At 38.3% G+C, this 19,873-nt stretch overlaps 1 protein-coding gene across 1 annotated transcript; it reads left to right on the forward strand.

Moving 5' to 3' along the window:
* The first annotated feature begins 1,470 nt into the window (after positions 1 to 1,470).
* Positions 1,471 to 18,856, forward strand: LOC124795155 (28S ribosomal protein S35, mitochondrial). The gene is made up of 6 exons (XM_047259042.1): positions 1,471 to 1,794; positions 7,174 to 7,261; positions 15,499 to 15,850; positions 15,924 to 16,103; positions 16,222 to 16,417; positions 18,694 to 18,856. The coding sequence occupies exons 1-6, from the start codon at positions 1,671 to 1,673 to the stop codon at positions 18,783 to 18,785; spliced, it is 1,032 nt and encodes a 343-aa protein (XP_047114998.1). The 5' UTR covers positions 1,471 to 1,670; the 3' UTR covers positions 18,786 to 18,856.
* Positions 18,857 to 19,873: the final 1,017 nt, after the last annotated feature.

The raw sequence follows: 19,873 nt of genomic DNA on the forward strand, positions 1-19,873 counted from the left end.
TGCACCACCAAGCAGAGCAACCAGTTTGGGGAGAATGAAACATTGGTGCTGATGACAGTTGGAGCATTCACGCTCCTGCTGCCTGCCACTGTGTTGTTGTCTTCTATGTGGTGGCAAGATTTGACCCTTGGGGGGATCAATCTACTTAATCTCTTTCATGCTTTCTGGCGTGCAGACACCGTCTTCTGATGCTTCCTGGGGTGGAGACGGTGCCTGCAGCATCACTGGCCAGCACCTGCTTGGTACTGGTCGACTCATCCATTGTCCCTGCACTTGGGTGCAGACGGTGGGTGGGCTTCTTTTTGTAGGTTACTCCACGCTGGGGAGCTAGAAAAGTGTGGAATATGCTTTTAAAACTAATGCTTGTTAGCTATCACCATAATTTCCTCCTCTTCTTACTTAAAAAAGAAAGATGGAACGGTATTACAGTCCATATTGCGAACATGAGTACATGGTCCTTTCACAGAGGTTCACAACAAAATGAATGGTGTCACCACTACAGAAATCAGTTTCAACAAAATACACAGGCACTAACGGTAGACATTTATGTTTTGTGGTCACCTCCACTTCCAGCCACCACAGCAGGAAGTAGCAGTGTACCTTTGTAGTTCTGTTGGTCTATTGTAAGGTGGAGTGGTGAGATATGCAGTTCACAGCTTGAATTTTATTTGTGAATGACACGGATTCTACACGGAATGGTATGATAAAATACCACGAAAACCACATGTGGGCAGATGCAAACCCTAGAACGATAAGTAATGGAAACAATGCATCAGGGTTGCTTTATAATAACGTGTAGCGATAATTGTGGGTGACAGCTTCATGGTGTTATACACTTTAGTGGGGAAATTAATATGTGCTCTTTACGCCAATTTCTGAGCAAAAATTTACGTGTGCTAACGCAGAGCATTACCTACGCAGAAGAGCAGTGGATGTGGTTTAGGCAGGGTGGCGCACTGCGTAATTATCTATACCTTGAACAACAGTGCCTAACACAAACGATTAATGGGCGATGGATTGTTTGATGGGGGCTCATATTTCAACAAGTGTTTATTTCTATCTTTATGTTTATACTTTTTTCTTCATTTTATGGCCAATACCATCTCCAAGGAAGCAAAGGCATGCAGCAACCAGTCGCAATCCCATTAGTTTTATTACTATTCCAAATCTAGATTTCGGCTATAAATAGCGATCTTCAGTGCATTTGAGTTAAAATTCGACAGACTCGCGGCAGTACATGTCACTATATGTTCTTATAGGTGTATACGCAAAAGGAATCTCAGGTTCCTTCTGCCTATACACCTGTAAGAACATATGGTAGGATATACTGCCGCGAGTCTGATAAATTATAACTTAGATGCACTGAACGTGGTTCTTTGTAGCTGAAATTTAGATTTGTAAGAATAATGAAAACTTATGGGATTACGACTGACTGCTGTGTGTCTCTCCTTCCTTATAGCCTACAGTCGCTGTGCACAACGGTTCCTTATGGAATCAAAGTTGGTTAATACTATTTCCTATAAGGATATCTCAAACTTTTTGTGTTAGCAGCTCACAGCCAGTTTCTGGCGAGTCGTATCTATTTGAGCTCGTGTACGTAGTGTATTATCTCTGCTATAAGGATTTTGAGCATCCGTCACTCGTGTGTTTGTGTTTACATTTGTGTTGTGATGGCAGGATTTGTTAGGTTATGTGATAATGCCTGTCCATTGCTTCAGGCTAGACTAGCTGCTTCTGAAGTATGTGTTTTTGCGAGACTGCAGTATTCTCAACGACAGCAAACAAGCGCTGATGGTATGAATATTTGGCTTTGGAGCAGACAGTAACTGCTCACTTTTTTTTAGTGCTTGTAACTATTGTAACACAATACAGATGCCACAAACTTCGGGAAGGAAGTAAGCAAGCCAACTGTGGTCAAGGCTTACTGTCAGATTAAAACCGTGCCGGAGCGAGACTCGAACCCAGAACATTTGTCTTTCGCTGACACTTGCTTTACAGTTATCCACGCACAGTTCGCAACCTGTGCACACAGCTTTCCGAAGTATCTGGTTTCGATTCCTGGCCCTGCACACAGTTTTAATCTGGCAGGGAGTTTCAAGTCAGCACACATTCGCGCGCTCACGCGCTATAACGAATGATGGAGCAATTCCCCGTGAATAGCGAGTTGCGAGCGCACCAATAACTCAGTCACGATAGGTAACAATCATTCACAGTCAGAGTAGGCACCTGTTATAAAACGTGGTTTCTCTGCACTATCCCACACCCTAGTTACATTTGTTTCACCTACACCATGCATCCCCATTTAAAATCCACTTAGTTAAGATGTGTGCACCATAGTTACTGTTTCTGAATCATTTGTCTGCTGGACTCCTTACTTCTGAAGTGCCAGACATCGCAAGACTTCAGGTTGTTAACACTTTGTGTGTGACCTCTCCAATAACAACAATAATGATAATAATTCTGTGTACAGTACTGTGTTGTGCTGCCAGTTAGTTTATATATCCATTTCAAAGTAAGTAGTGAAACAATTTCTAGTCTATTGCAGGAACTACCTACAACTTGCAAAACACATTTTCATGAGCTATTTAGTGATTGTTACATATGTTGTGTTTTTACTTTCATGGATGAATTGTTCAAAATAATACGTAATTGTGTAGTTGGTATTCTATGTGATGTGCCTGTAACCTCCACTACATGATGTCATGTGTTAATGCTAGCAATTGAGGGAAAAGTAATTACTGATAACTTATACAATCAGTATTAAAGTCTTGAAAAATTGTGATAATAATAATAATGATGATGTTTTAAAAGTAACTTAGTTTCTTGACAAACAAAATCACACACTTTTGATATTTTATCTCTTAGAAAATCTTGTTTTACCCCTCAGGGGGTAACTACCCCCATGCAGGGAACAACTGGTGTAAAGGATAGTGAGGAGGTTGTTCCTCATTTCAATGTGCTGTAGGAGGTAGACAGACTACTGGAAGAGAACACGATTCAGTAGTTCCAGTCCAGTGAGTTTTTTCTTTTTTTTGGTCATCAGTCTACTGACTGGTTTGATGCGACCCACCACGAATTCCTTTCCTGTGCTAACCTCTTCATCTCAGAGTAGCACTTGCAACCTACGTCCTCAATTATTTGCTTGACGTATTCCAATCTCTGTCTTCCTCTACAGTTTTTGCCCTCTACAGCTCCCTCTAGTACCATGGAAGTCATTCCCTCATGTCTTAGCAGATGTCCTATCATCCTGTCCCTTCTCCTTATCAGTGTTTTCCACATATTCCTTTCCTTCTGCATAGAACCTCCTCATTCCTTACCTTATCAGTCCACCTAATTTTCAACATTCGTCTATAGCACCACCTCTCAAATGCTTCGATTCTCTTCTGTTCCAGTTTTCTCACAGTCCATGTTTCACTACCATGCAATGCTGTACTCCAGACGTACATCCTCGGAAATTTCTTCCTCAAATTAAGACCGGTATTTGATGTTAGTAGACTTCTCTTGGCCAGAAATGCCTATTTTGCCATAGCGAGTCTGCTTTTGATGTCCTCCTTGCTCCGTCCGTCATTGGTTATTTTACTGCCTAGGTAGCAGAATTCTTTAACTTCATTGACTTCGTGACCATCAATCCTGATGTTAAGTATCTCGCTGTTCTCATTTCTATTACTTCTCATTACCTTCGTCTTTCTTCAATTTACTCTCAAACCGTACTGTGTACTCATTAGACTGTTCATTCCGTTCAGCAGATCATTTAATTCTTCTTCACTTTCACTCGGGATAGCAATGTCATCAGCAAATCGTATCATTGATATCCTTTCACCTTGTATTTTAATTCCACTCCTGAACCTTTCTTTTATTTCCATCATTGCTTCCTCGATGTACAGATTGAAGAGTAGGGGTGAAAGACTACAGCCTTGTCTTACACCCTTCTTAATACGAGCACTTCGTTCTTGATCGTCCACTCTTATTATTCCCTCTTGGTTGTTGTACATATTGTATATGACCTGTCTCTCCCTATAGCTTACCCCTACTTTTTTCAGAATCTCGAACAGCTTGCATCATTTTATATTGTCGAACGCTTTTTCCAGGTCGACAAATCCTATGAAAGTGTCTTGGTTTTTCTTTAGCCTTGCTTCCATTATTAGCCGTAACGTCAGAATTGCCTCTCTCGTCCCTTTACTTTTCCTAAAGCCAAACTGATCGTCACCTAGCGCATTCTCAATTTTCTTTTCCATTCTTCTGTATATTATTCTTGTAAGCAGCTTCGATGCATGAGCTGTTAAGCTGATTGTGCGATAATTCTCGCACTTGTCAGCTCTTGCCGTCTTCGGAATTGTGTGGATGATGCTTTTCCGAAAGTCAGATGGTATATCGCCAGACTCCTATATTCTACACACCAACGTGAATAGTCGTTTTGTTGCCACTTCCCCCAATGACTTTAGAAATTCTGATGAAATGTTATCTATCCCTTCTGCCTTATTTGACCGTAAGTCCTCCAAAGCTCTTTTAAATTCCGATTCTAATACTGGATCCCCTATCTCTTCTAAATCGACTCCTGTTTCTTCTTCTATCACATCAGACAAATCTTCACCCTCATAGAGGCTTTCAATGTATTCTTTCCACCTATCTGCTCTCTCCTCTGCATTTAACAGTGGAATTCCCGTTGCACTCTTAATGTTACCACCGTTGCTTTTAATGTCACCAAAGGTTGTTTTGACTTTCCTGTATGCTGAGTCTGTCCTTCCGACAATCATATCCAGTGAGGTATGGAGTAATAAATAGGGTGCTGGGATGCCAGATGTAAGAGGATGTCCCACTGTACCAGTTATTAGGGTTTCTTCCCATTCCAGTCACATATGGAGTGTGTGAAGAATAATTGTTTGAATACCTCCGTGAGTTTAGTAATTATTCTAATCTTATCCTCATGATCCCTATATAAGTGATACATAGGAGATTGTAGTATATTCCTAAACTTATCATTTAAAGCCAGTTGTTCAAACTGTGTTAAGTGATTTTCTCAAGATAGTTTATGTCTATCTTCAAAAATAGTTCAAATGGCTCTGAGCACTGTGGGACTTAACATCTGTGGTCATCAGTCCCCTAGAACTTAGAACTACTTAAACCTAACTAACTTAAGGACATCACACACATCCATGCCTGAGGCTGGATTCGGACCTGCAACCGTAGCGGTCACGCAGTTCCAGACTGAAGCGCCTAGAACTGCAGGGCCTCACCGGCCAGCTATGTCTATCTTAAAGAGTCTCCCAGTTCAGTTCTTTCAGTATTTCTGTGACATTCTCCCATGCATTAAACAAACCTGTGACCATTCATGCTGTCCTTCTCAGTAATTATATGTTCAGTTTCCACTGTTTGTCCTATTTGGTATGGGTCCCACACACTTAGGCAATATTCTAGAACCAGTTGCACGAGTAACTTGTAAGCAATCTCTTTTGATTACTGATTGCACTTCCCCAGTATTCTACCGATAAAATGAAGTCTGTCTTCTGCTTTACCCATGACTGAGCCTATGTGATCATCCCATTTTATATCCCTGGAAAGTGTTACACCCACGTATTTGTATCAGTTGACTGATTCCAAGAGTAACTCATTGATATCATACATACATCATTTTTTTTATTTTGTGAAGTGCACAATTTTACGTTTCTGATCATTTAAAGGAGGTTGCCAATCTTTGCACCACTTTGAAATCTTATCAAGATTTTAGTGAATATTTATGCAGCTTCTTTCAGATGGTACTTCATTACAGATAACTGCATCGTCTGCAAAAAGTCTGAGGTTACTATTAATATTGTCTACAAGCTCATTAATATACAACATGAACAGCAAGGGTCTCAACATATTTCCCTGAAGTTACATCTACATCTGACGATGACTCTCCATCCAAAATAACATGCTGTGTCCTCCCTACCAGAAAGTCCTCAATTCAGTTGCAGATTTCACGTGATACCGCACATGATCATAATTTTGACAATAAGCAGGGGTGTGGTACTGAGTCAAATGCTTTTTGGAAATCAAGAAATACTGTGTCCACCTGACTGCCTTGATCCAAAGCTTTCTGTGTGTCATATGGGAAAAGTGCATTGTTTTCGGAATCCATGCTGGTTGGAATTGAGGAGGTCGTTATTTTCAAGATACCTCATTATGTTTGAGTTCAGAATATGTTTCAAGATTCTACGAGAAATTGATGTCAAGACGGTAATTTTGTGGATTACTTCTACTCCCCTTCTTGTAGACAGGTGTGACCTGTGTCTTTTTTCCAAGAACTGAGCAAAGCTTTTTGTTCAAGGGATCTATGATAGATTATAGTTGGAAGAGGAGCTAACTCAGATGCAGATTCAGTATAGAATCTGACAGGGATTCCATTGGACCCTGGAGCCTTGTTGAATTTTAATGATTTCAATACCATTGACACTATAGTCTGATTCACAAACAGTGGTGGTTCGCACAGGTTTAGGCTTGGACGGGGATTGCATTGTTGCTGGTTCAAAGCAGTAGTTGTGGTAGATGCATATGCATGCTTTACATTTGAAGAAAGCGTATATCCTGTAAATTATGTGTCTCGCTTGTTTATGTAGAATTTGTTGCTTACCTCCACCATCGGCGATGGCAACTTGCAACAAATTGAGTAAAAATACATGAAATAACTTGTTACGATTTAGTTTAACACATTGTGTAACACATTCACAGGGGAGCACTCAGAACACTGCAACACTCATTGGGTGTTGGAGAATGCGTGACATAGGTGCGCAGAACAAGCCTAAACTCGACCACCATCATTTATGGCACCAACTATAATTCTTATTTCATTCATCTTTTCAGCAGTATGAGGATTAAACTGGGACAACTCTCCTGGGTTCTCCCTTGTAAAGGAACGTTTGAAAGTGGACTTCAGCATTTCGGCTTTTGCTTTGGTATCCTCAAATTTAGTTCCTGTCTCATTCACTAGGGACTGGACACTAAGTTTATTGTCAGTAATAACCACTGAGTCCACTTTGGTGGTTATCATGGCATATTCTTTTTTATTGAATGGTAAAAACGGTTAACACATGGCTTATCTAGTGGTAGTTATTATGTACAGGCATATAATGTTTTCTTTCAAAGAATAATTGTAAAGCAGTCGGATACAATACAGTGTACCACTTATTTTTGCAGATGAGTTCAGGGTGCTGAATCTGGTACCAAAGAAGGAGCAAACAGAATCCAGAAGAAAAATTGTAAAACCAGAAGTACTGCCACCACGGTAAGGAATATGGGCTGTTGTGGTCAAAGGAGGCTGTCAGAGTTGATAACTGTGTAACATGTAGTCCACTCTAAAACGCAGTGAAGTTGAAATAGGAGTTCTTAGATTACCCTCCCAAAATTTTCAGCTTCTGAACTTCCATGACATGTGTCATACATGTTTACAGGCCGACCTGCTAATAATTGCTCATCTGTCCAGTGAGTGATTGTTGTTTCTTGAACCGTTGTTATTATTTTTCAACGTCATGTTAATTTGTATTTTTGTCCCATCTGTCATCATTCATTTCACTGATATAATGTTGTCCTTACCATGCATTTTTCCTGTATTGATCTTGTATTCACCTTGTAACTGTAATATTTGTAGTCATCTCTATTCTGTTTTAAAATCTTTCTCACACTCCTCCTCCTCCTCCTCCTCCTCCTCCTCCTCCCTTTCCCCCACTGTTACTACTACAATCTGCTCGTACTACAGATTTTTACCCCTCTGCTACTGGTCTCATCATTTCCAGTGTAATTATTCCACATCATCTTGCATTTGTCCTGAGCAGTCATTTCCTTTTCTGGTAAGTTTTTTGAGACACATTTCATTCCTCACCGATCTATTAGTTTATTTCCATTCTGTATTCAATTACTTCATTCTTAAATGATATCCAGGGGATATCAAAAGTGTTGATTTTTTCATCTATTTTCTTTCACTTACATCCAGTGGTGTGCTCCAAACATATCTACATTTTCAGAAAATTCGGCTCTGCCCTTCTCTGTTGTTGGCACCATTACATGTGCATGGTAATATTTGTCATGGTACCACAGAGCAACAGCAAGTGGTGTAGAATATGATATGTTTGTAGTACACAGACTAAACTGCAAAATAAAATTTATTGAATAAACAGTTTCTGATGCCATTTTCAGATTTGGCCCATTCTACCAAAAGTGAAATCAAACTCACAAAAAATTGAATCCTTCATTATTGTAGATAAATTTGTGCAGAAAAATTCAAAATTACTAAATCTGTATAAAATACAGGGAATTTTGTTGTAATCGTGGGTGAAGACAGTTATCTTCTAATAAGAAAACAAACTCTTGAACAACAATTTTGTAAGAGATGTTTTATAAGGTATATTATGATTAACTTCCTGTATTTGGGTTTTTATAAATTCTTTACATAGTAATTTTAACACAGATATATAAAATTTAATTGTTGTTCTGTAATGCAAGAATAACATTTAATGCAGTATAAAATGTATGTTTTATTGTCTATTTCTTTTACAGTACAACAAATAAGGCAGTTTTTGACAAAATAGCATGAAAAATATCAAAATCCAGTTGGCTGTAATTTCACGAAATTTTCATATGTTACCACATGTGGATTTTATTCCCTGTCTGAGTCTCAATCCAATGTTATTTCAATGCAAGTTTGTTTTATAAGAAAGAAATGTTAGGGAAAAATCACATATGGAAATAATCAGCATCTTAAAATTTTTAACCTTCGAATTGTTTTTTTATAACTTGTTGCATTTTGTCACAATTCAAAACACTAGCTGGCAGACATTAAAAAAGTTAATTATTCCCTGCTTTTAATCAATTTTGAGTTGTTATTTTAATAAAATTAAAAAAGAACTTTCATAAAATAAAACTTCAAAATTTTTGTATCTTAAATAATGTTTGACATGTTACATGTTTCTCTTAATATTGCCTGCTTAGCTGAATGGTAACATGCTTGCCTTCCATGCAGTGGACCCGGGTTCGGCTCCCGGCTGGGTTGGAGATTTTTTCCGCTCATAGATGGGGTATTGTGTTGTCCTCATCATTATTTCATCCTCATCACTGGCACAAGAGTCGCCCAAAGTGGCATCAACTGCAATAAGACTCGCACTAGGCAGCTGAAGTTTGCCGAATGGGGCCTCCCGGCTGGCAGTGCCATATGATCATTTCATTTCATTTCTTCTTCAGTTAGGAATGAACTTAATATAGTTTAAATGATAACATTCTATGTAATATTAGCCTAATAAATTATTGTCATGGGAAAGGCATATGCAAAGATGTATACATACCTCCATGTGATTAAACTTCTTAGTGTGTGAGTGGTGCTTAACATTATGTGCATATTTATACATAAAAAAGTGCACTATACAGTTTTCACTGCTGCAACACCATAAGCAGCCTGCACTGGAACATAATGGCACAGATTCTTCATTGGCACCACCACCCCAAGGAAATTTCGTCAGTTGGGCAAACAAAAGGTGGAATCTAATGTAAAACATGAAATAGCCATCTGAAGATGAACCTGTCGGTTCAAAACCAGTAACGGCAGTGTTTAAATAAATAAATAGCATTGTAAAAAGTGGCTGGTTGCTGTAATCTTCTATGTAAGAGTCGACTTGTATTTTGTACACAGCCACAACCTCAAAGTGTCAGTTTTTGACAAAATAGCATGAAAAATATCAGAATGTAGTTGGCTGTAATTTCACAGAATTTTTATACCATGTTACCACACATGGATTTTATGCCCTGTCTGAGTCTCGATCCATCACAAGTCTGTTTTAGTTATTTACACAATACTAGATAATATTTCTATCATTTTATTTTACTGAAATTATATTTAGACATATACCATTTTATGGACATGCTAAGAGTGCTCCTGTTTAAATACAAATTTAATTTTGGATTATGAAACATGTGAAAATGTCATGTGAATGTCCCACTCTGTCACATGGAATAGCCAATTACAAGTAGTAGCTGCTTCACCAATAATTGAAACTTAGAAAAATGGGTGCTTGACATCTGAAACTGGTTGTATGGTAAATTTTTGAAGCTGAAGAATATGTGCATCATCTATGCATTCTGCATTTATTTCTTTCTCAGACTGGCCATATTGTCTAATCCTACATTATATACAGCATATATCTTCTGCCTCCTCCCTCCTTCCCACCTTTAATATATCTGTTGTGATACTTTTAATTACTTTTGTTTTCATTTTAGTTTATATTTCGGAATTTTCTGCCATATACTTTTCCCTTCCATTAGAGAATTCTTCAAAAATCAGCATTCACTCTCTTCTTTGCTTCTTCAGTGTGCAGATTAAATAACAGTTGTGATAAACTACTTTTTCAAAGTGGGTTAAGCTTTCTTAGCTTTTATAACAACGAAAACAATCAATTTTTGACAAAATATGTAATTGGGTAGATAAAAAAGTCTACTCACCAAGTGGCAACTATAGGACGGCCAGGATGATTGGGTTTGTGGATCTTACAAAGAAGGTAAAAGGTGGGGGTGCATGGTTTGGGTGAGGTGAGAAGTTTTATGGATTGAGGTTTTGTAATTAGGCAAGCTTTCGGAGCCAGTGGCTCCTCCTTCAGGCAGAAGTATTGAAGGGGAAGGAAGAGAGGCAAAGGAAAATGACTGGAGAGGTCTGGAAAAAGGAGTAGATTTCCGAAAAGTCACCAAGTACTGCAGGTCAGGGAAGACTTACTGCATGGGATGAGAAGGAAAGACTGATTGTTGGGGACTGCATCAGACGAGATTTGAAAACCTGAGAGCTTATAGGTGGAAAACAGGGTAATTTGCAAGACAGAGATTACTGCTTAAATTTCATGCATGAGTTAATAAGAGTGAAAAGCTAAGTGCATTGTACGTAACAGATGTGGGAGGGGGGGGGGGGGGCGGTGAAAAATAGATGGGTAAGACAATGAAAGATGCAGAAAACTAAAACGGAGTAGCTACTGAGAAGAAATGCTGAGACGAAAGAAATTGATGTAAATTAAGACCAGGTGGGTGGTGAGAATCAAGGACATGTTGTAGCACTAGTTCCCACCTGTGGAGTTCTGAGAAACTGGTGTCTGGGATGTGTGTGATGAAACAGGCACCAAGGTCATGACTGTCATATTGTAGAGCATGCTCAGCAACAAGATATTGCATATTGCCAGTATATACCTTCTGCCTGTACCCATTCATCCTAATTGATAATTTGGTGGTAGTCATCCCGATGTAAAAGGCCAAACAGTGTTTACATAAGAGCTGGTATATGACCTGTGTCGTTTCACAATTGTCTCTCCCTTTGATAGTATATGTTTTGCCAGTTACAGGTCTGCTATAGGTAGTTTTTTTCTCACTGACAACCCCACCCTCCCAGTTAATGATGATAGGAAAAGCTTATCGCTTCCTACATTTTTGCTATTCATGCAGTCAAACTTCAGCATCGAGCATGATGTTTTAATTTATTACTTCTTTACTACTATTTGCAATATTGTTTGCAGACTGAATGAACCTGCAAAATTAAATCATTGTACAATACGTAGTTTGGGAGATATGATGATGTAAACATTGAGACATGTGAAAAACTAGCATCTGCTTAAAATGGAGCACAGATTACTCTGTTTACGTTCATCCAGTGTTTCATAATGAGAGCGCTGAGCAACTTCCAACAAACTTTAAGTATAATTTCAAACTTTTGCTGAACTTTTTCTCAGTTACGTGCTTTAAGACAAATATATAACACTTTAATTCATTTGTAAGGTAATCAGACATTTCAAAGTGATTCATATTTGGGAGTTCAGTTCTTCAAAGGATTGAGGGTTTACTGGCAGTGACCTAAATTGATTAAGGCAAATGCTGGAATAGTTACTTAGAAAACAATAGGCAGTTTCCATCCCAATTCTCATTTTTTCAAGTTGGGGCTCTGTCTCTAATGACCAACAGGATTTTAAACACCTTTTTCTTTTTTGTTACTTTTTGAGCAGGTGTCCAAAGTCATATTGGTTTCTAATTCCTTGCTTCTATCAGCTATTGCTTCTCACTTGAAAATCAGTTGTTCTGATATCATCACCATCACACTTCACTGTTGGGAAACTATTTCTAATCCTCCTTATAAGCAGTGTCATTTCTTGGTTACATCCTCTTCTTTTCCAAATTTCTGACTCTCTCTTTTGGTCTTTTTGCTTATTGTCCTATCAGTTCATATTGATTTTCTATTTAAGATATTTGTTTGGCTTATTTCCTATCCCAAATGTCATCCTCATATTTGTGTCTTCGACTAATAAACTGGAATATTTTATCTGCTATATATTTCTCATTTAGCTCAGTCTTCACTAATACCTACTGTACTTTCATTAAACTTAATAATTTTTTTGACTTTGTTCAGAATTGAGTTTGTGAAAGTTTTGACTCTAAAAGGGGAAAAAAATCACCACTCCATACAATTCAAGTTTATGGTAGAAGTTTTGATTAGGCATCCTGTTGTTACACTTGTGCTTTGTGCAGCGGGTTTGGCAGCAGATAAATGTAAAGGTGTGTAACATCTGGTTTCTAAGTAGCCATGGAAATAATAGCAGGCAGATGATGTGTTTCATATTGAAGCAGGAAGCTAATACTCATTTATCAGTTTATTATAGCTATTTAATTGGATGGATAAAAAAATCTAGTCAGCAAGTGACAGCAGAACACACATAAAAGACGGTTGTAATTGGCAAGCTTTCGGAGCCACCGGCTCCTCCTCCAGGAAGGAGGATTGAAGGGGAAGGAAGAAGGGTGAAGGAAAAGGGCTGTCCTTTACCCTTCTTCCTTCCCCTTCAGTCCTTCTGCCTGAAGAAGGAGCCACGGGCTCCAAAAACTTGCCAATTACAACTGTCTTTTATGTGTGTGTTCTGTTGCCACTTGGCGACTAGATTTTTTATTTATCCAATTAAATAATTTTGTCAGTAATTGATTGTTTTCATAGTTTGTTAAAATTGATGTATGAGTATAACCTTAAGATATTCAGTGTGATGTAGGGGATGGGGGGGGGGGGTCACAAAAAAGGGGAATAAGATTATGAAATGACAATCAGTAATTTATTGGAATTCCTGTAAAACGAATGTCCCTACGTAACCGCTGACTGAGATTACACTGTATATACCAACAAAAGCAATCTGGCCAACACTATGTCAACACTCAAGTTAAGAAAAATGTGGAATATAACCTGCAGCCTGAGCTGCTCCTAATATATGCTGACAGGTAAGAAAAATTGCAATGCCAAAATATAACTAATGTGGAATAATGAAATTTCAGGAATACGTTTGCCCAGGAAACTCATTTAAATGATTCACATTGCAAGATCACAGGTTAATGTAAGCACGAGATAAGCCATTGCCGATGTGAAATGGTAGTACATTAATAAGCAGTGTAACTGCCAGAATGTTGAATGCAAGCATGCAAACGTGCATGCATTGTGTTGTACCGGTGCTGGATGTCAGTTTGTGGGATGGAGTTCCATGCCTGTTGCGCTTGGTCAGTCAGTACAGGGACAGCTAATGCTGTTTGTGTATGGTTGTGGATTTGTTGTCTGATGATGTCCCATATGTGCTCACTTGGAGGCAGGTACGTTGATTGAACACGGTGTGGCAACATGTTGACACTTTGTGGAGCATGTTGGGTTACAGGAGTGGTATGTGGGTGAACATTATCCTGTTGGAAAATGCTCCCTGGAGTTTTGTTCATGAATGACAGCACAGCAGGTTGGATCACCAGAATGATGTACATATTTGCAGTCATGGCTTGTGGGACAACCACAAGAGTTCTTTTGCTGTCCTACGAAACCATAACTTCAGGTGCATGTCCAGTGCATGAGCAAGCAGAAATGTTGGTTTCAGGGCCTCAGCTGGTCGCCTCCTGACCAACACACAGCCATCACTGGCACCGAGGCAGAACCAGCTTTCATCACAAAACACGAAAGACCTTCACCCTTGCCTCAAATGCTTTCTCACTTGACACCACTGAATTTGCAAATGGTGGTGGTTTGTAATGCGTGCTACAGGGCTTCTGGCCTGGTGCTGTCCTTGAAGTAACTGATTTGTAAAAGTTTATTGTGTTACTGTTGTACCAACTGCTGCACAAGTTGTTGCTGCAGATGAAGTGTGATGTGCCAGAGCGAGACACTGAACACAAAGGCCTTCCTCCTCTGTAGTGCCTCGTTGGCCGTCCAGAGCCTGGTCGCAAGTGTATATTCTTGTGACCACCATTGCCAGTAACCATGTACAGTGGCTGGCTACATTCCTGCCAAGTCTCTCTGCATTACACAAAACCTCACTCAAATACAGTGAGGTGTCGATAATGGCATTTTCGTCACTTAAAGGAATTGTTGACTAACAGCGGTCTCAAAGGTAAGTAATGCTCGCAATTGTTACAGTGTTTATTTAAAGCAAACCTGATTTTCATCCTCGGCAGTGGCACTACTAGTGCCGCTGTTATGTGACTAGTGCAAAATTTGAATGGATATCATCTTTTATATGTAGCAACATGCCTTCCAACTTCGTTTACATTGCACAGTTACTTCTTGGCACTGCAATTTTTCTCCTGTCAGTGTATTTACCAGAGCTACTGTTTAACGAACAAAAAAACATTCTGTAATTGCCTGACAGTTGGCTTGGAGAGAGGGATGTGCAAACTTGAATGCTGATTATTAGTTTCATTACGCGAATGCTATTCGAATTTAGGAGAAAAACCAAGTGGGCTGATGTGTGAATGGAGATTTAGCTTGAGGAGGGAGACAAGCTAGGAATCCCAGCCTTGGTACAAGTTTTCATTCATCACTTCAGTCTGCATATATGCTTCAAACATTGACGGACAGGTGCCATATTTTATGAACATGCTTATTAAAAATAATGTCCAACTACATGGAGTGATCCAATACAATTCTAAATTACTATCCAAATAAATTGTCATTATAATTGACCCAAGAAAAGTTGCATTGTGATTAAAATTATGGACTACTTGAAAGTTCCACTGTAAAATGCAAGAATTTAAATTTTTTTTGCAGACTACTGGAAAATCTTTTGATCTTGAGATGCCCACAACTGATCAGTTCCCCAAGCCATGAGTCATTATATTTCTAAACACTCTTTCCTATCTAGCTTTGTAAGATATGTTATTGCATTATTCTTACACTGAAGAAAGGTATAACAATAATCAGTTTTAAGTGCATGCTTCAATAATCAATTTTAAGTGCATGCTAAGGAAATTATAACAGGTGAGAGCGAGCTTATAAAGAAAGTCATGCATGATGATGACTGCCTCATATTATTTGTATAACCACCCCGCCTTGCACCTTGCACCTCCCCCCCCCCTCCCTCTCTGTCTGTGTGTTACAAACATGTTAGATGTTTCACTAACAGAGGTTACATTATAATGCTAGAACTTGAACTAATTATTTAGCTATAAAATAGTAATTTCTTGAGATTAAAAATGTATTGCTGTTTTACTTAATAGAAGCAACCAGCTATCACCTGATGCAGACTGGTCAAATGTCTGGGTGGGCCCTCGATCCTTCCATCCTGCAGTTGTACCTCTGCCTGTTCGACAGGGGTATGTTGAAAAAGGAGTTGTTCCAGGAAAATATGGAAATGCTGAACTGATGAAGATTCCTAACTTTCTTCATCTAACTCCTCCAGCAGTTAAAAAACATTGCAATGCACTTAAAAAGTTCTGTACTCCATGGCCTGAAGAGTTGGACAGTGATGAAAAGATAGAACAGTATTTTCCTTTAGAAGTGATTTCATCAGACTATTGTCATTCATCACCAACAATCCGGGATCCCAAGGCTAGGATAGTTACAATTCGGGTATGTACAAAAGAGTTACTTTAGTATAGTTTTTGAGTTTTCAGTAAATTTTAATTGTTGTTTTTGCTTTCAGGTGAAAGTTAAAAACTTTAGTTTAGATGATCATGCAAAAGACAAATTGCAGAGGCTTGTTCAAGAACGCTATGATGCCAAAACAGACGTTTTGACCATTGCAGCAGATCGTTGTCCACTGAAGAAACAGAATTATGATTATGCCATGTATCTTTTGACAGCAGTTGTACATGAGTCTGTTGTATGTATTTTATTTATACTGCTGTTATTCTTATTTTTGCAAATTATGGAATTTGTAGAAATTAATTATTTGTTGTAATTAGAACAACAGATAATGTTTGACATTTTCTGATTTATAGAAATTTGAGGACTGGGAAAAAGAGAAAACGGAAGCTGACATGGAATATTATAGATGGGACACCAATTTATCTCGTCATAGTATTCTCAAACTTTTGAAATGGCCAAACGGTGATGTAGAAGACATAAATGAAGATATATCATCCATTCCTAATGTATCTGAGTACAGGGATGCTGTGTCAAACATATGGAATGAAGGTTCGTCTGTTTTGTCAGTCATGGCATTATATTCATATAGAACATAGAAGGATTGTTGATATATTCTGTATCAAGATGCTATTTTCATTTAAATGAGCTGCAATTTAGTTTCTTTTTGTCTTACCTATTCAGATACCTATGCTAAGTTGCATTGTTATATTGACAATGGGTATTATTTGCTCGATTAATGAAATGGTCCATTTGGAATAGCACTTCCTGATTGCCACATGAAAAATCTATAGGAATGCATCAGTTCCCTATACTGCAATGATTGTTCTGAATGAGGAACTGAATCAACTGGCTAAGGAGTTAGGAACAAGATTAGGTGATGACATTAAGGAGCCCATATAAGTCTGTGGTTTCTTGGATACTTCAAATAGTACTGTAAGACACAAGATGCTACATTGTTGTGTCAAGCCATTATGACAATTGCTCATCAGGGGAGTTTGCATGACACCTGGTAGTGTTGCGGACATATAACACTGTAAGAAGAGTATACATGCAGACCAGACACTCGCGGAGAATCAGTTTTGTGATGATACAGGCCACAAAAGAGGAAATCTACTGACCTTAGAAACTTTTTTCAAAGGGCAGATTGTTATTGCCCAGCAGCTGGGAACAAGTATCTCAGAAATCATTAAGCTGGTCAGTTGTTCACATGCCACTGTTGTGGCATCTATGGAAAGTCATTACAAAATGGCGAAACCACGAAACAGACAAGTTGGATGTCCATGCCTCATCATGGGTCATGGAGGTCAGAGACTTGCCCACTTGGTGAAGCAGGATAGATGATGACCTTTGGTAAGTCTGATGGTAGAGTAAACTGCTGGCACAGGCACAAATGTTTCAGAGCACACCGTTCAATACACGATGTTGAACATGAGGCTCTGAAACAGATGATCCAATGACATGATCAGTTACGATTGCAGTTCACATGGGATAATCAAGACTGGACCATGAATCAGTGTAAATGCTTCATCTGGCTGGATGAATCACATTTCTTGTTACACCAGGGCGATAGTCATGCCCGGACGCATGATCATTCAGGCGAAAAGCTGCTGCTGCTGCTGCTTGAAACATGCACCACACCATGGATACATGTTAGTGGGGGACAGATTTATGCTTTAAGGGAATATTTCACTTAGGCTTTGATGGGACCTGTGGTAAAAATGGAAGGTTTTTTCCATGTCAAAATGCCAGAATCGTGCTTCAGGGGTTTGAGGAGCCTGATAGTCAACTCACATTGATGTCTTTGCCACCAAATTCATCCAGTCTAAACCCGATGGACTACTTCTGGAATGCCATTAGGCATGCCTCCATTCCCATGAACCACTTCTTATTGGAGAATTAGTGCGTTGAAGTTCCGATAATTTTCTTTATACTTGCTAACTTCTACATCATACTCTTTAGTTCAAAACATCTTTTATTTATGCATTTTCCCTTTACAAATCTCTCTTTCTGTTCATTCTGTTAGGTCTTTAATCCATTATACAGTGGTTTTATCAATCTTCGTACATTATTCTCCTGTTCAAGCTTTTTGATACTTGGTTGACTCATCTAGTTAAAACTCATCAAGTTAAAATAATCAGTTATAAAGGCAATAAGTGAAGTAAGGGAAAGGCAACCACTCACCTACAGTGGACTGAACTGTGGGGCACAGAAACACATAACAGGGAACAGTATTCACACTTGTTTTTCAGATTGTCTTCTTTTTCTAGTAAAAGTTCTCTCTCTCTCTCTCTCTCTCTCTCTCAAACACACACACACACACACACACACACACACACACACACACACACACAAACAAAACCAGCACTTTGTTATTTGCAAATTTACTGTTTGCATTACCTGCTGTCACTGTATTCTCATGCTTTTTCTGTGGTTTTATGTAATTTTCAAGGCAAAGCATATGAGAGTGAGCCTGTCTATTATTTTGGTGCTTGTGTCTATAATACTTTGGAAAAATAGACAGTGTATAAATAGTTTCACATTTTTTATTACTGAAAAAAATGAGAAATGTTTTCAATGATTTGTTTAAAAGAGTGTTTGAGGATATTCACATTATTCATCGTTTCTTGGATTTTTATTGTTCAATAGAGTTATATGAGTCAGTAACAGCAGTTTTAGTATTGCAGTTTTACTTTGCTTTATTTTGTTTTTGACTAGTACTTCAGATGTCAGCACTGAGATAAATAGATATGTTTTGTAAGCTGGTCACAATGCCCACTTTTGAAACTGAGAGTAGTTTGCTCATAAAATTAATGTTTCTTTTCCAGGTGAGAATGAGAATACTCTTGCAAAATACAAGGAGATAACAAAGAAAATTTTCTCACTTCCAGACAAGCATGTTGTTGGTGTTACTGGATGAAAAAAGTGGTTTTATAGTTTTGTTACATGAACACAATGTGTAAATAATTAAAAAATCATTTCATGAAAAAATAATTTTATTCATTTTTCTCTCTTCCCTAAAACCTGTGACCATTTATGCTCTTCTTCTTTATATATGTTCAATATCCCCTTTTAGCCCTATTTGATATTGATCATAAACACTTGAGTGATATTCTAGGATGTAATGCGTAAGACTTTTATAAGAATTTTCCTTTATAGAATCCTTATCTATGACTGAGCATATGTGATCATTGCATTTCATATCCCCACAAATTGTTACAAGCAGTTATTTGTATGAGGTGACTGAGTCCAGTTGTGACTAACTGATTTTGTAGTAATAGGATACTGCTTTTCTGTGGTTTGTGAAGTGAACTGTTTTGCATTTCTGTAAATTTAAAGGAACTATCCAGTCTTAGCACCACTCTGAAATCAAAGTCTGAGGCTCTGCTACAAATATTGTCAAGGTCATTAATATTCAACATGAGCAGCAAGGGTCCAAAAACACTCCCCTTTGGCACCCAAAAAGTTACTTCTACTTCATCTGTTGATTCTCCATTTGTAAAATCCTAATTGTTTCAATAGTACTAAAACATGATTGGGCAAGTGCTTTGGATACCCTGAACTGCATTGTTATGAAATGTTGAAAGTTTCTGTAATAGCTGGGGGATACCCTATAAAGTAAGCTATGGAGCAGTTTTAAGGGAGTGATTTCTGCTGTTATCTGCCAAGGAAGAATGCAGTAAGAAGTACTTAGAAGCTGCCTGTTTGTTATTTATTCACATTGTCCTTATCTTTTCAAGAAGATGTGTGTGCGAAATGAGAGAGTTGCTTTACCCTGCACACAGGCAGCTGTGGGACAAACTATTTTATTTATTAAACAATGGAAAATCCAGGATGGAATAATGACAATATTATGAAACAGATAGATTGCTACTCACCATATAGCAGAGACATTGAGTCACAAATAAGCACATTGTAAAGACTGTTAAACAAGTATGTTTTTGACCAAATTCTTCATGCAAACTCAACTCGCACACACAACAACTGTTCCTGACTGCCAAGGCCAGA

The sequence above is a fragment of the Schistocerca piceifrons genome, chromosome 4 (assembly GCF_021461385.2).
Source record: "Schistocerca piceifrons isolate TAMUIC-IGC-003096 chromosome 4, iqSchPice1.1, whole genome shotgun sequence".
NCBI lineage: Eukaryota > Metazoa > Arthropoda > Insecta > Orthoptera > Acrididae > Schistocerca > Schistocerca piceifrons.